General features: G+C 42.4%; 1 protein-coding gene across 1 annotated transcript in view; it reads left to right on the top strand.

Annotated features, from left to right (window-relative positions):
• The first annotated feature begins 10,774 nt into the window (after positions 1 to 10,774).
• The window catches only part of LOC311105345 (uncharacterized protein), a 42,799-nt gene continuing 36,853 nt past the window's right edge, over positions 10,775 to 16,720 (top strand). The window contains exon 1 of the mRNA XM_084147469.1: positions 10,775 to 10,837. Within this exon, the coding sequence (XP_084003595.1) occupies positions 10,786 to 10,837 (52 nt within the window). The 5' untranslated portion in view covers positions 10,775 to 10,785. The remainder of the gene's footprint in view (positions 10,838 to 16,720) is intronic.

Below are 16,720 nucleotides of genomic sequence, written 5' to 3'. Positions count from 1 at the left end.
CCAGCCACCCTAGTCATAGACTGTTCTCTCTGCTACCGCACGGCAAGCGGTACCGGAGTGCTAAGTCTAGGTCCAAAATACTTTTCAACAGCTTCTACCCCCAAGCCATAAGACTCCTAAACAGCTCATCATGGCTACCCAGACTATTTGCACTGCCCCCCCCCATCTTTTTACGCTGCTGCTACTCTGTTAATTATTTATGCATAGTCACTTTAACTCTACCCACATGTACATATTACTTCAACTACATCAACTAGCCGGTGCCCCCGCACATTGACTCTGCACCGGTACCCCCCTGTATATATAGCCTCCCTACAGTTATTTTATTTTACTTCTGCTATTTTTTCTCAACACTTTTTTGTTTTATTCTACTTTTTTATTAAAAATAAATGCACTGTTGGTTAAGGGCTGTAAGTAAGCATTTCACTGTAATGTCTGCACCTGTTGTATTCGGCGCATGTGGCCAATACAATTTGATTTGATTTGATTTGAGCTTGGTGAGAAGGCAACAACTGTTGGCGCAATTATTAGAAAATGGATGTCAATCATCCTCGGTCTGGGGCTCTATGCAAGATCTCACCTCGGGGGGGTTCAATGTAAATAGTCCGGGTGGCCATTTTGTAGCTGTAGCTCAGCTGGTAGAGCACGGCGCTTGTAACGCCAAGGTAGTGGGTTCGATCCCCGGGACCACCCATACACAAAAATGTATGCACGCATGACTGTAAGTCGCTTTGGATAAAAGCGTCTGCTAAATGGCATATTATTATATTATTATTATTATTATTATTTTATTAATTGTTCAGCAGTCTTATGGCTTGGGGGTAGAAAATGTTAAGGAACCTTTTGGTCCTAGACTTGGCGCTCTGGTACCGCTTGCTGTGCGATAGCAAAGAGAACAGTCTATGACTTGGGTGACTGGAGTCTTTGAAAAAATGTGGCCCTTCCTCTGACACCGCATAGTACATAGGTCCTGGATGGCAGGAAGCTTGGCCCCAGTGATGTACTGGGCCATACGCACTACTCTCTGTAGCGCCTTACGGTCGGATGCCGAGAAGTTGCCATACCAGGCAGTGATGCAACTGGTCAGGATGCTCTCGATGGTGCAGCTGTAGAACTTTTTGAGGATCTGGGGACCATGCCAAATATTTTCAGTCTGCTGAGGGGGAAAAGGTGTTGTCGTGCCCTCTTCACGACTGTCTTGTTGTGTTTGGACCATGATAGTTTGTTGGTGATGTGGACACCAAGGAACTTGAAACTCTCGACCCGCTCCACTACAGCCCTGTCGATGTTAATGGGGGCCTGTTCAGCCCTCTTTTTCCTATAGTCCACGATCAGCTCCTTTGTCTTGCTCACATTGAGGGAGAGGTTGTTGTCCTGGCACCACACTGCCAGGTCTCTGACCTCCTCCCTATAGGCTGTCTCATCGTTGTCGGCAAACTTAATGATGGTGTTGGAGTCGTGCTTGCCCACGCAGTCGTAGGTGAACAGGGAGTACAGGAGGGGACTTAGCACGCACCCCTGAGGGGCCCAGTGTTGAGGATCAGCGTGGCAGATGTGTTGTTGACTACCCTTACCACCTGGGGGTAGCCCGTCAGGAAGTCCAGGATCCAGTTGCAGAGGGAGGTGTTTAGTCCCAGGGTCCTTAGCTTAGTGATGAGCTTTGTGGGCACTATGGTGTTGAACGCTGAGCTGTCGTCAATGAACAGCATTCTCACATAGGTGTTCCTTTTGTCCAGGTGGGAAAGGGCAATGTGGAGTGTGATTGAGATTGCATCATCTGTGGATCTGTTGGGGCGGTATGCGAATTGGAGTGGGTCTAGGGTTTCCGGGATGATGGTATTGATGTGAGCCATGACCAGCCTTTCAAAGCACTTCATGGCTACCGACGTGACTGCAGGTTACCTTCGCTTTCTTGGGCACAGGGACTATGGTTGTCTGCTTGAAACATGTAGGTATTACAGACTCAGTCATGGAGAGGTTGAAAATGTCAGTGAAGACACTTGCCAGTTTGTCCGCGCATGCTCTGAGTACATGTCCTGGTAATCCGTTTGGCCCCGCGGCCTTGTGAATGTTGACCTGTTTAAAGGTCTTGCTCACATCGGCTACGGAGAGCGTGATCACACAGTCATCCGGAACAGCTGCTGCTCTCATGCATGCTTCAGTGTTGCTTGCCTCGAAGCGAGCATAAAAGGCAGTTAGCTCGTCTGGTAGGCTCACGTCACTGGGCAGCTCGCGGCTGGGTTTCCCTTTGTAGTCCGTAATAGTTTGCAAGCCTTGCCACATCCGACGAGCATCAGAGCCGGTGTGGTAGGATTCAATCTTAGTCCTTAATTGACACTTTACCTCTTTGATGGTTCGTCTGAGGGCATAGCAGGATTTCTTATAAGCGTCCGGATTAGTGTCCTGCTCCTTGAAAGCGGCAGCTCTAGCCTTTAGCTCGGTGCGGATGTTGCCTGTAATCCATGACTTCTGGTTGGGATATGTATGTACGGTCACTGTGGGGACGACGTCGTCGATGCACTTATTGATGAAGCCGGTGACTGAGGTGGTATACTCCTCAATGCCATTGGATGAATCGAGGAACATATTCCAGACTCTGCTAGCAAAACAGTTCTGTAGCGTAGTATCCGCGTCATCTGACCACTTCCGTATTGAGCGAGTCACTGGTACTTCCTGCTTTAGTTTTTGCTTGTAAGCAGGTATCAGGAGGATAGAATTATGGTCAGATATGCCAAATGGAGGGCGAGGGAGAGCTTTGTATGCATCTCTGTGTGTGGAGTAAAGGTGGTCTAGAGTTTTTTCCCCTCTGGTTGCACATGTGACATGCTGGTAGAAATTAGGTAAAACAGATTAAAGTTTGCCTGCATTAAAGTCCCCGGCCACTAGGAGCGCTGTTTCTGGATGAGCATTTTCTTGTTTGCTTATGGCCTTATACAGCTTGTTGAGTGCGATCTTAGTGCCAGCATTGGTTTGTGGTGGTAAATAGACGGCTACGAATAATATAGATGAAAATTCTCTTGGTAGATAGTGTGGTCTACAGCATATCATGAGGTACTCTAGCTCAGGTGAGCAATATCTCAAGACTTCTTTAATATTAGACATCGCGCACCAGCTATTATTGACAAATAGACACACACCCCCACCCCTTGTCTTACCAGACGATTTGATTTGAGATAAAATGTGTCATTTGAAGCAACAGTACAGAATGGCACCTTTTATTTGAGGGTATTTTCATACATATCTATTTTACCGTTTAGAAATGAATCACATAATGTATCTAGTCCCCCAATTTGAAGTATTTGGACGAATTCACTTATATGTGTATTAAAGTAGTCAAAAGTTTAGTATTTGATCTCATATTCCTATATATCATAAATATTATACCCCCCAAAATATGAACCTCCCCTATTATTGGTAATGGTGAGAGGTTAGCATGTCTTGGGGGTATGATCTTTGTGTGTCTAACTTTCTCACTCATCATTACGGATAATCCTGAATGAATCATGAATAATCATGGTAGCATTCACGTTAATGTAGTATTAAAGTAGTCAAAGTTAAGTATTTGGTCCCATATTCATAGCACACAATGACTACATCAAGCTTGTGATTCTACAAACATGTTGGATGCATTTGCAGTTTGTTTTGGTTGTTTCAATTTATGTTGTGCCCAATAGAAATGTCATTATGGAGTCACTTTACGGATAATCCTGAATGAATCGTGAATAATGCTGCACAAATATCATACCCCCAAGACATGATAACCTCTCACCATTACAATAACAGGGAAGATTAGCATTTTTTGGGGGGTATGATCTTTGTGCCTCTCTAACTTTCTCACTCCTCAATATTTACTCAATATTTACTATTCATTCATGATAATCAGTAATCATGGTAGCATCCACATTAATGTAGAAGTGTTCAGAAACATATTATATTCTGCTTTACAATAAAAGTGACTCCAAAATGACACAATAAATATTTACCATTAATTTCTGTTGGCCACAACATAATCTAAAACACAACCAAAACAAACTGCAAATGTGCCCAAAAAGTTTGTGAGTCACAAGCTTGATGTAGTCATTGCGTGCTAGGAATATGGGACCAAATACTAAACGTTTGACTACTAATAAGTTAATTTGTCCAAATACATATGACACCTTCAATTGGGGGGACTAAGTACTTTCATTTCTACACTACCGGTCAAAAGTTTTAGAACACCTACTCATTTAAGGGTTTTTCTTTATTTTTACTATTTTCTACATTGTAGAATAATAGTGAAGATATTAGAACTATGAAATAACACATGGAATAATGTAGTAACCAAAAAAGTGTTAAACAAATCAAAATATATTTTATATTTGAGATTCTTCAAATAGCCACCCTTTGGCTTGATGACAGCTTTGCACACTCTTGGCATTCTCTCAACCAGCATCATGAGGTAGTCACCTGGAATGCATTTCAATTAACAGGTACAGTGGGGGAAAAAAGTATTTAGTCAGCCACCAATTGTGCAAGTTCTCCCACTTAAAAAGATGAGAGAGGCCTGTAATTTTCATCATAGGTACATGTCAACTATGACATAAAGTCACATTGTAGGATTTTTAATGAATTTATTTGCAAATTATGGTGGAAAATAAGTATTTGGTCAATAACAAAAGTTTCTCAATACTTTGTTATATACCCTTTGTTGGCAATGACACAGGTCAAACGTTTTCTGTAAGTCTTCACAAGGTTTTCACACACTGTTGCTGGTATTTTGGCCCATTCCTCCATGCAGATCTCCTCTAGAGCAGTGATGTTTTGGGGCTGTCGCTGGGCAACACGGACTTTCAACTCCCTCCAAAGATTTTCTATGGGGTTGAGATCTGGAGACTGGCTAGGCCACTCCAGGACCTTGAAATGCTTCTTACGAAGCCACTCCTTCGTTGCCCGGGCGGTGTGTTTGGGATCATTGTCATGCTGAAAGACCCAGCCACGTTTCATCTTCAATGCCCTTGCTGATGGAAGGAGGTTTTCACTCAAAATCTCACGATACATGGCCCCATTCATTCTTTCTTTACACGGATCAGTCGTCCTGTTCCTTTTGCAGAAAAACAGCCCCAAAGCATGATGTTTCCACCCCCATGCTTCACAGTAGGTATGGTGTTCTTTGGATGCAACTCAGCATTCTTTGTCCTCCAAACACGACGAGTTGAGTTTTTACCAAAAAGTTATATTTTGGTTTCATCTGACCATATGACATTCTCCCAATCCTCTTCTGGATCATCCAAATGCACTCTAGCAAACTTCAGACGGGTCTGGACGTGTACTGGCTTAAGCAGGGGGACACGTCTGGCACTGCAGGATTTGAGTCCCTGGCGGCGTAGTGTGTTACTGATGGTAGGCTTTGTTACTTTGGTCCCAGCTCTCTGCAGGTCATTCACTAGGTCCCCCTGTGTGGTTCTGGGATTTTTGCTCACCGTTCTTGTGATCATTTTGACCCCACGGGGTGAGATCTTGCGTGGAGCCCCAGATCGAGGGAGATTATCAGTGGTCTTGTATGTCTTCCATTTCCTAATAATTGCTCCCACAGTTGATTTCTTCAAACCAAGCTGCTTACCTATTGCAGATTCAGTCTTCCCAGCCTGGTGCAGGTCTACAATTTTGTTTCTGGTGTCCTTTGACAGCTCTTTGGTCTTGGCCATAGTGGAGTTTGGAGTGTGACTGTTTGAGGTTGTGGACAGGTGTCTTTTATACTAATAACAAGTTCAAACAGGTGCCATTAATACAGGTAACGAGTGGAGGACAGAGGAGCCTCTTAAAGAAGAAGTTACAGGTCTGTGAGAGCCAGAAATCTTGCTTGTTTGTAGGTGACCAAATACTTATTTTCCACCATAATTTGCAAATAAATTCATTAAAAATCCTACAATGTGATTTTCTGGATTTTTTTCTTCTCAATTTGTCTGTCATAGTTGACGTGTACCTATGATGAAAATTACAGGCCTCTCTCATCTTTTTAAGTGGGAGAACTTGCACAATTGGTGGCTGACTAAATACTTTTCCCCCCCACTGTATGCCTTCTTAAAAATTAATTTGTGGAATTTCTTTCCTTCTAAATGCGTTTGAGCAAATCAGTTGTGTTGTGACAAGGTAGGGGGGTACACAGAAGATAGCCCTATTTGGTAAAAGACCAAGTCCATATTATGGCAAGAACAACTCAAATAAGCAAAGAGAAACGACAGTCCATCATTACTTTAAGACATGAAGGTCAGTCAATACGGAACATTTCAAGAACTTTGAAAGTTTCTTCAAGTGCAGTCGCAAAAACATCAAGAGCTATGATGAAACTGGCTCTCATGAGGACCGCCATAGGAATAGAAGACCCAGAGTTACCTCTGCTGCAGAAGATAAGTTCATTAGAGTAACCAGCCACAGAAATTGCAGCCTAAATAAATGCTTCACAGAGTTCAGGTAACAGACACATCTCAACATCAACTGTTCAGAGGAGACTGTGTGAATCAGGCCTTCATGGTCGAATTGCTGCAAAGAAACCACTACTAAAGGACATCAATAATAAGAATAGACTTGCTTGGGCCAAGAAACACGCGCAATGGACATTAGACCAGTGGAAATGTGTCCTTTGGACTGGAGTCCAAATTTGAGATTTTTGGTTCCAACTGCCGTGTCTTTGTGAGACGTGGTGTAGGTGAATGGATGATCTCTGCATGTGTATTTCCCACCGTAAAGCATGGAGGAGGAGGTTTAATGGTGTGGGGGTGCTTTGCTGGTGACACAGTCTGTGATTTATTTAGAATTCAAGGCACATTTAACCAGTATGGCTACCACAGCATTCTGCAGCGATACGCCATCCCATCTGGTTTGGGCTTAGTGGGACTATCATTTGTTTTTTAACAGGACAATGACCCAACACACCTCCATGCTGTGTAAGGGCTATTTTACCAAGAAGGAGAGTGATGGAGTGCTGCATTAGATGACCTGGCCTCCACAATCCCCCAACGTCAACCCAATTGAGATGGTTTGGGATGAGTCGGGCCGCAGAGTGAAGGAAAAGCAGCCAACAATTGCTCAGTATATGTGGGAACTCCTTCAAGACTGTTGGAAAAGCAATCCAGGTGAAGCTGGTTGAGAGAATGCCAAGAGTGTGCAAATTTGTCATCAAGGAAAAGGGTGGCTACTTTGAAGAATCTCAAATATAAAATATATTTGGATTTGTTTAACACTTTTTTGGTTACTACATGATTCCATATGTGTTATTTCATAGTTTTGATGTCTTCACTATTGTTCTACAATGTAGAAAATAGTAAAAATAAAGAAAAACCCTTGAATGAGTAGGTGTTCTAAAACATTTTACCGGTTGTGTATGTATGAATGAAAATATCCTCAAATAAAAGGTGACATTCTGTACTGTCGCCGCATATGAAACATTTAATCTCAAATCCAAAATGCTGGAGTATACAGCCAAATTAAACGTGTTAGGTTCTCTGTACAAATAAATACGTAGGGGAGTGTACTGTATGTAGCACTATGACCTCAATCCTCAGCATTGTATGTCACACCATGGGAAAGGGACACCAGTATAGAGCAGAGTTTGACATGAGACTCCTGGATGATGTTCTAGTTCTGTAACATATTTTTAGACAGTGGGGCTGACAGCTTGTTATATGACATCCAATTATTTTACATTTTAGTCATTTAGCAGACACTCTTATCCAGAGCGACTTACAGTTAGTGAGTGCATACATTTTTCATACTGGCCCCCCGTGGGAATCGAACCCACAACTCTGGCGTTGCAAGCGCCATGCTCTACCAACTTTAGTAAAACAACTCAAAGGGAAAGGGAGCAGAACTTGACAGTTTGAAACGTGATCTTTTTTGGTTAGAAACTGCTATTGCTTGTTCATAGTGGGTTAAATGAATCCATTCAATGTATAGCCTTTATATATGTAATACCCTTGAACTATTTTCTGTTGCATAAGACACAATGGTATAATTTGTCTGCATACTGTAAGGTGTGAATAGTCAGCATTGTAATGAGACCTAGATTACTTTTTCATCTGAGTCACAGGATGCAAGGCACAGAGACTTGGCAACGAGGCCCTTTATCTACTTCCCCAGAGTCAGATGAACTTGTGGATACCATTTGTATGTACAGTGGGGAGAACAAGTATTTGATACACTGCTGATTTTGCAGGTTTTCCTACTTACAAAGCATGTAGAGGTCTGTAATTTTTATCATAGGTACACTTCAACTGTGAGAGACGGAATCTAAAACAAAAATCCAGAAAATCACATTGTATGATTTTGAAGTAATTAATTTGCATTTTATTGCATGACATAAGTATTTGATCACCTACCAACCAGTAAGAATTCCGTCTCTCACAGACCTGCTAGTTTTTCTTTAAGAAGCCCTCCTGTTCTCCACTCATTACCTGTATTAACTGCACCTGTTTGAACTCGTTACCTGTATAAAAGACACCTGTCCACACACTCAATCAAACAGACTCCAACCTCTCCACAATGGCCAAGACAAGAGAGCTGTGTAAGGACATCAGGGATAAAATTGTAGACCTGCACAAGGCTGGGATGGGCTACAGGACAATAGGCAAGCAGCTTGGTGAGAAGGCAACAACTGTTGGCGCAATTATTAGAAAATGGAAGAAGTTCAAGATGACGGTCAATCACCCTCGGTCTGGGGCTCCATGCAAGATCTCACCTCGTGGGGCATCAATGATCATGAGGAAGGTGAGGGATCAGCCTAGAACTACACGGCAGGACCTGGTCAATGACCTGAAGAGAGCTGGGACCATAGTCTCAAAGAAAACCATTAGTAACACACTACGCCGTCATGGATTAAAATCCTGCAGCGCACGCAAGGTCCCCCTGCTCAAGCCAGCACATGTCCAGGCCCGTCTGAAGTTTGCCAATGACCATCTGGATGATCCAGAGGAGGAATGGGAGAAGGTCATGTGGTCTGATGAGACAAAAATATAGCTTTTTGGTCTAAACTCCACTCGCCGTGTTTGGAGGAAAAAGAAGGATGAGTACAACCCCAAGAACACCATCCCAACCATGAAGCATGGAGGTGGAAACATCATTCTTTGGGGATGCTTTTCTGCAAAGGGGACAGGACGACTGCACCGTATTGAGGGGAGGATGGATGGGGCCATGTATCGCGAGATCTTGGCCAACAACCTCCTTCCCTCAGTAAGAGCATTGAAGATGGGTCGTGGCTGGGTCTTCCAGCATGACAACGACCCGAAACACACAGCCAGGGCAACTAAGGAGTGGCTCCGTAAGAAGCATCTCAAGGTCCTGGAGTGGCCTAGCCAGTCTCCAGACCTGATCCCAATAGAACATCTTTGGAGGGAGCTGAAAGTCTGTATTGCCCAGCGACAGCCCCGAAACCTGAAGGATCTGGAGAAGGTCTGTATGGAGGAGTGGGCCAAAATCCCTGCTGCAGTGTGTGCAAACCTGGTCAAGACCTACAGGAAACGTATGATCTCTTTAATTGCAAACAAAGGTTTCTGTACCAAATATTAAGTTCTGCTTTTCTGATGTATCAAATACTTATGTCATGCAATAAAATGCAAATTAATTACTTAAAAATCATACAATGTGATTTTCTGGATTTTTGTTTTAGATTCCATCTCTCACAGTTGAAGTGTACCTATGATAAAAATTACCGACCTCTACATGCTTTGTAAGTAGGCAAACCTGCAAAATCGGCAGTGTATCAAATACTTGTTCTCCCCACTGTATCTGTGTCCAGTATGAAGGAAGTAAGAGGTAGTTTCGCGAGCCAATGACTGGAAGTCTATGGGTATCTGCTAGCATGCTTTTCAATGCGAAACTAACTCTAACTTCCTTCATACTGGACACAGAGACATAAAAGTACATTCCACTAGTTAATCTGACTCTGGGGAAGTAGACAAAGGGCTTCATTGCCAAAATCCCGAAGTATCCCTTTAACCATGTCAATGGAAGGCTATGAGCCTATGATGAATACCGGTATAGGGTTTATGGTATCTCACAGCTATACCGCCCCAACCTCTCACTAACACTTCCATTATTTGTGATGGTTGTTAGAGTGTTAAATAACATCTTCTGTATTATTCAGGGCAGTATAACTGAACCCACAATGTGTTTTTTTTGTCCCTGTTTTCCATGTAAAATGAATGAGGGCCCCGCTGGCTAAAGCATGTGAGATGGGGTAGGACAGAGGCATTAGTGTTGGATGGAAATAGACAGAACAGAGCGCAGGGAGGATGTGGTGTTTTCTTTATGGGAGGGGTTGGTTCACCACTGCTGCAAAGCAGTTCCTCCTGAAACTAACTCCTTAGACTCTTCAACTCTCTCTATAAGGTAAGTCCTCAAGGAAGCCAATGCCTTGAGTTCTCTAAACTGCTTCTCTAATGTAATGCTATGACAGAAACAGAACAATATGATTGACACATAAATGCATCTCTAGTGAACTTTTATAGTGTATCTGACACAGTTTATGTTCTGACAGAAATATTACTTACTATTTGTGTTCTAATTCAACTTTAATTCAAATCAAAAATGTATTCACACTATCATTCCCTGGGTGTTTTTATTACACTTTATATTCAACATGGCAAACTCTTTGACAAGCAACAGTTGCATTCTCTCAACCATATATTGTCACGCTAGGTGGCGCTATTGCCTATCTATGGCCCGTTCCCTTGTTTTACTTGGATGTTGACGTAACCGCGTACGTATTATGCGCGCCTATGGTGTCAGAAAAAAATTGAGAAGGAAAACTTCATGGAAATGGCGGAGGGTGCAACATCTCTCAAAGGGTTGCGAGCTCAAATGGGTAAGAAATACACTTAGCATGACTAATTAATGATGTGGCAATGTAGCTACTATATGATGTCGAATTTCCTCTACGTTGTTTGCTAAGTGACCCCTCTACCGGTAACCTACTCATTTTGAACATGTTTTGTGGCTAGCGAGCTAACCTTATCCGCTGACAAAGGGGGTTGGAAGTCTATAACTCTGATCCCCTCCGGCTAGTTTGAAAGCTAGCTGTCCAACCTACTAGCTAGCTGCATGAAAATAAACGTTTACCAGGTCATTTATTTTGCACTATATGTAGCTAGTACAACGTTCCGCAGGTTACATTTTGTTGTTTATATTGAATGTACTTACTGTAAACTAACATTAAAATCTAAGCTAACGGAGTTACCTATAGTAGCAGAACCAGAGAGCCAATCGTTGGATCCAAAATGAAATGTAATCACACCGGTTGACACAGATCTGAATGCATGCGCGCTGTTGAGCGCCATACATTGCTAGTTAGCTACACATCAAACTTGTTGAAATAGTTGGCTAACTAGTTACTAAATTACCAATAAGCATAGTTAACTTAGCTAACTGGGTAGCAAACTTATACAGTTAGCTAGTTAGCCTCATAAGTGCTTATATTCTGACTAATTTAACTAACAGTAGCTACAGTAACTACTTTATGGTCATCTTTGACATCTCTAAGTTCAAGCTAGGAGCTAATTATTTGCTAGCCATTGTCTGCAAAGGAGCAAACTGTCGTTTCTGGTTGGCTAACTAACGTTTAATTTAATCAGATTGACCCGGAGAGGGCAGTTTATTAAATTAAATGCAAGTCATTTTACTAAATTACGGTAACTAGCTGAGTAAGGAAGCAGTTTTCCAACTTGTCTAGCTACAACTAGGCTGCATGAAACTGTAGTGAAAACTACACAAATTGTCTGTTGGCCTGTTAGCTGAAGCTAGCTAATTCTAAAACACTTACGTGCAAGTAGCTACGTAACTATTACTAGCTTTCTTGTACCTATCTTAATGCCCAGAAAGGACGTATGTTGTGGTATTCCTGTGGGCTTTGGATGTTGACAGGTTTTGACGTGGAACTGGGAGGTGATTGGTGGTTTCATGGGATTTGAGAGGAAGTTACATGACCCTATGCATGATGGGATGTTAACTGCTTAATTAACTCAAGAAGCACACCTGTGTGGAAGCACCTGCTTTCAATATAACTGTACTTTGTATCCCTCAGTTTCCTTTATGTTTGGAGTTACCTGTATAACTTCAAGAGCCTTTCTCTCTTTATGGAGGCTAAACAAATGTTTAGTAAAATTCTAGAATCTTCTGAAGTGTTTTGAATACACACACAAAGACACTTTTGGTATGGTGTTTTGTGTGTTGCTTGCCTACCTAGCTAATTCCTCTCTAGAGACAAGTCACCAATGCACAATTTCCCCTCAATGCATGTGGCTCGTTGGTATTCAAGTAGTGAGCTAGCTGCTACATGACGATGTTTTGCACTGAGTTCCACAGACACTGAACCACATGCCCACAAAGATGCTCATGGGAGAATAAGACTGTCCAGTTACTGCTAGTTTTATTGGATGCAATCAGTGATAAGGGGTTGTTTGTTTCTTGGGTAGTTGGTTCCACTTTTTCACTGTACAAAAATACTGTATAAGCCAACACTTTTTCTATGTCTTATTTTACTCCTCTATAACGGTCAGCGATTTACACAGAAGTCCTTTTACGTCTTCTGCGGGGCCTCTTCCTGAGTGGCAGCCAAATGCACAGATGTTTACTGTGTGTCTGCATCAGAAGGTCTGAATGCCCAGTTTGTTTTGACTCAAGCTGTTGGATTGGGAAGAAATGCTAGTGTTGGTGTGCATTTTTCTTTGTGGGCAGGAGAAGGGGTGTTTCTGAAAGTAGGTCATAACTTTTCTTCAGCCACTTTCCCATTCACTATTTTCACTCTGAAAGCTATATCCACTGAAATGTGTGGCTTTGTGAAAGTATTTTCCAGAGAAATTCAATCTTGCCCGTCAGTGGACTGCTGAAAGAGAGTGTGAGATCAGGGGATGTTTGAAAACCCCAACCGCACTGTCTTCCTACATAGGAAGGCTAACAAAATAATGGCTGGAATCTAGTCCAGCCTTAAAACACCCGCATACTTGGTTATCTCCACAAGATTGTGAGTTGTATCTACCCTGTCATTATGAGTGCAGATCAGATGCCTGTGACTCACAACCCAGCAAGGCTATCTGAATCCTGGCTCTGCCTGTGTTGAAGAATCAAAAACATGATAAATATTTCAGAATTGTTCTGAGGGAACCGAAGGAGGACATTTTCTAGCCTTTTTTGGTGCGGAAGCTTGTAGCAACTAGCTAGTAGGAGGAGATCCTCTCATCCCTGCCTTCTACAGGAGGTTACCCTGAGTTGAGGTCATGACCTGCTACAGTCTGAGATTGCAGTGCCCCCGACAGTAACAAGGTTTGGTTCCCCGGCAGGTGTTACAGCACAGAGAGAAACTTTTTATAGGGTGAGTAAGAGCTGATTTAATGTGCTGCAGTAAAATATCATGGAAGTTCGATGTGCTTGCTCATGCAGAAGGCCCACTCCTCTCACCATGGTGGAAAGATTTGGGAAGTAAATGTAGGCTACATTATTTGAATAACAGAGGCCAGTCCATCACCCTCCCATTTTGACTACATAGAGTAGTAAGTGACTCACTGAAAAGGAAAGACAGGCCTAGTTCATAGATAATTAGGATCAGTTGACTGTATAAGCATTGAGCATAGGCCTATCCACTCCATTGTGCTTGTTGGCCCGCCATGAGTGATGCTGATGAAACGTGATAATAATAATAATAATATGCCATTTAGCAGACGCTTTTATCCAAAGCGACTTACAGTCATGCGTGCATACATTTTTGTGTATGGGTGGTCCCGGGGATCGAACCCACTACCTTGGCGTTACAAGCGCCGTGCTCTACCAGCTGAGCTACAGAGGACCACATGATATGTGGGTTCCACACCTGGGATAGTCCTTGTGTGAACCCTAACTCTGGTCAGGGCATTCTGTCATTAGCCAGTGAGAATGGAGCGTGTCCTGCTGTCGTCAAGGCGTCATCATCCCGGTGGCTCTGGAAATAGCCCGGACTTACCTCTGAGTGAATGTGTCCCGAGTAATCCTGGACAAGATCTGCTGTGTGTGCCCTCATCACAGCTGTGCCCGGTGAAAGCCGTCATTATTAGACAGTGTGGACACATTCTACTCCAGGCATCTGCAGTACTGCACTTCCTGCTAGCCAAGTAACACCCAGCCACTGCTACTGAGGGTGGTGGTGGGGGGGGGGTGTATTTGTTACTGTTTCTTTGTGCTGTGTCTACTGACGAGTGGTTGGACTATGCTTTATTTTTAGCTGGCTGGGACTGAGCACTGAGGTGTCAATCTCAGTGTGGCTTTGGACAGGAGGCACGAGTGCAGCAGTCAGCATGTCTTTAGCAGTGGCCCAATGTTAGTTTATTGTGAAGAGTATGTGATTTATGAACAGAAGGATATTTGAGATATATACATACTCTTATATTGGTGTTCATTACCCATAGTGCTTTGAAGTTAGACATTTCCTGGTTGGATACTGGGGTTTTTGTCTGCCTGTGAACAGAACTGCAGCTGCATGTTAGTGCAGACTGGCCTGCTTCCTGTTTGTGTTGCCATGATGAGTGTTCCAGGACAAGACAGGAGCCCCCTGATGAGTTTTATTTGACTGCCTCCCCTAACTGCTCTGCCTTGGGGTTGTTTTCTAGCCTAGCTAGCCTAATCAATGTAGCCAGTCTATTTACTATGTTGTGTGTGATTATAGAGAGCAAAGCTGTTGCAGTGCATACTGTACCGCAACTACCTAATAGGATAAGTTAGGGACTACAGACTAATCGGTTGAGGTGTTTCCCCCTATCGCAGCAATGTAGCGCTGCCGTAGCTAGCAAACATAGGCTAATTAAAATGGTATGTCATCTGGTTTGATGAAGGAAAAAGTAGGTTCTTTTTATAAACAGATAGTATTTTAGTTGTGGATATATATATTTTATTTTACCAGGTTAGTCTCATTGAGATTAACAATCTCTATGACAAGAGAGACCTGGCCAAAATGGCAGCACACAAAGTTGCAGACACATTTACAGTTTAAAAAACATAAATTTACACACAGAAAAGCAAGATGGTTTGGGAAAGTGTGGTGCAACTAGGGGTCAAAACATTGATAGCCCTCCTTTATTTTCCGTCATAGTGTTTAACCTAACTTTAAACACATTTTTAAAGGGACAAGCTCCTGTAATTTCAGGACCTTTTGAAGCTCGTTCCAAGCGGAAGGGGCAGAGAACTGGAAAGCTTTTTTCCCTAGCTCTGGACAGGCCTTAGGCACAATCAACAAAACACAGTCATGTGCACACAGGCGATAGTTTTCATTTGGCTGCTGGACAATGTAGTTACAAAAGTAAAATAGTAGCTGTCTCAATATGGCCTTATAAATAAAAATGTACCAATGATTTAATCTCTGAAGAGCTAAGGAAGGCCAGCCCACTCTCATGTAGAGGGTACAGTGATGTGTGAGAGCTTTGGAGTTAGTAACAAACCTCAGCGCCCCATGGTACAGTGTCCAGCATGCCTAATGATGCCACAGGGGCATACATGTACAACATATCACCATAATCAATTACTGGCACGACAGTAGCGGAAACAAGCCTCTTTATCTCTTCAAAAGAAAAACATGACTACTTATGAAAATAAAAACCCAACTTGAACCTTCGATGTGGGGTTTAAAGGTGAGACACTCATCCATCAAGAAACACAAGTACTTGTAAGTTGCTACTCTTTATATTTGCTTGTCCTGCGTAGTGACGTGGAAGAGTCTGAGGTTTCATATTAGATTTTGTGAATACATCATCTTTGTATTTTCAGGATTTTAAAAGCAACTTCAGCTGACAGAGCTGAGTTTGGACAGTAAAGGCAGACTGCAGTTCTTCAACGGCCTTATTCAGTGTTGCGACACAACAATAAATAACTGTCGTCGGCATAAAATTGAAAACTAGCATTTGACTCATCGTTAAGTACTACAAACTAATCGGTTGAGGTGTTTCCCCCTATCGCAGCAATGTAGCGCTGCCGTAGCTAGCAAACATAGGCTAATTAAAATTGTGTGTCTTCTATGGTTTGATGAATTAAAAAGTAGGTTGTTTTTAAACAGATAGTATTTTAGTTGTGACATTTTTTATTTACATTTTATTTTACCAGGTTAGTCTCATTGAGATAAAAAATAAAATAAATAAATTGAGAACGTTAGCATGCTAGCAGATGCCTGTAGAATTCCATTAATTGTGCTAAAGCTAGTTAGCATGGGCTTGCAAAACTACCTCTAACTTTCTTCATACTGCACACATAGACACAAAAATGGTAACCAAAATCCTGAAGTATCCCTTTATTATAAATAGTAAACAGTGGTCCAAGAACAGTGGTCCTGCCCCCTTCTGGACAGTTAACATATCTGATTACTTGCCATCAGAACTGTGTCCAGTTTCTGACAGGTAGCTTTTGAACCATGAGACTGCCTGATCAAATAATTCTAATTCTAAGTTTTTGCAACATGTCATGATCAACTGTGTCAAATGCCTTTGACAGATCGATTAAAAAGGGTGCTGTTTCTTGTCCATGGCATCAATTATATAATTAACAATTTTTGTTGCTGCAGTAGAAGTGCCATGCGGTTTTCTGAAACCTGATTTGAAATGTAGATTAAATGTCATTGACACACAACTCCTTCAATTGCCATGGGCTAGGCAGGCAAATTTGTTGTGGATACTAATGGTTTTGCTTAACAACTTCACTCAGTCACCCTTGCTGTGGTCCCCATTGACATTACTGGTGA

This window comes from Coregonus lavaretus (assembly GCF_964263955.1).
Source record: "Coregonus lavaretus genome assembly, chromosome: 29".
Classification (NCBI taxonomy): Eukaryota; Metazoa; Chordata; class Actinopteri; order Salmoniformes; family Salmonidae; genus Coregonus; species Coregonus lavaretus.
This window is presented reverse-complemented; position numbering and strand designations above follow the sequence as displayed.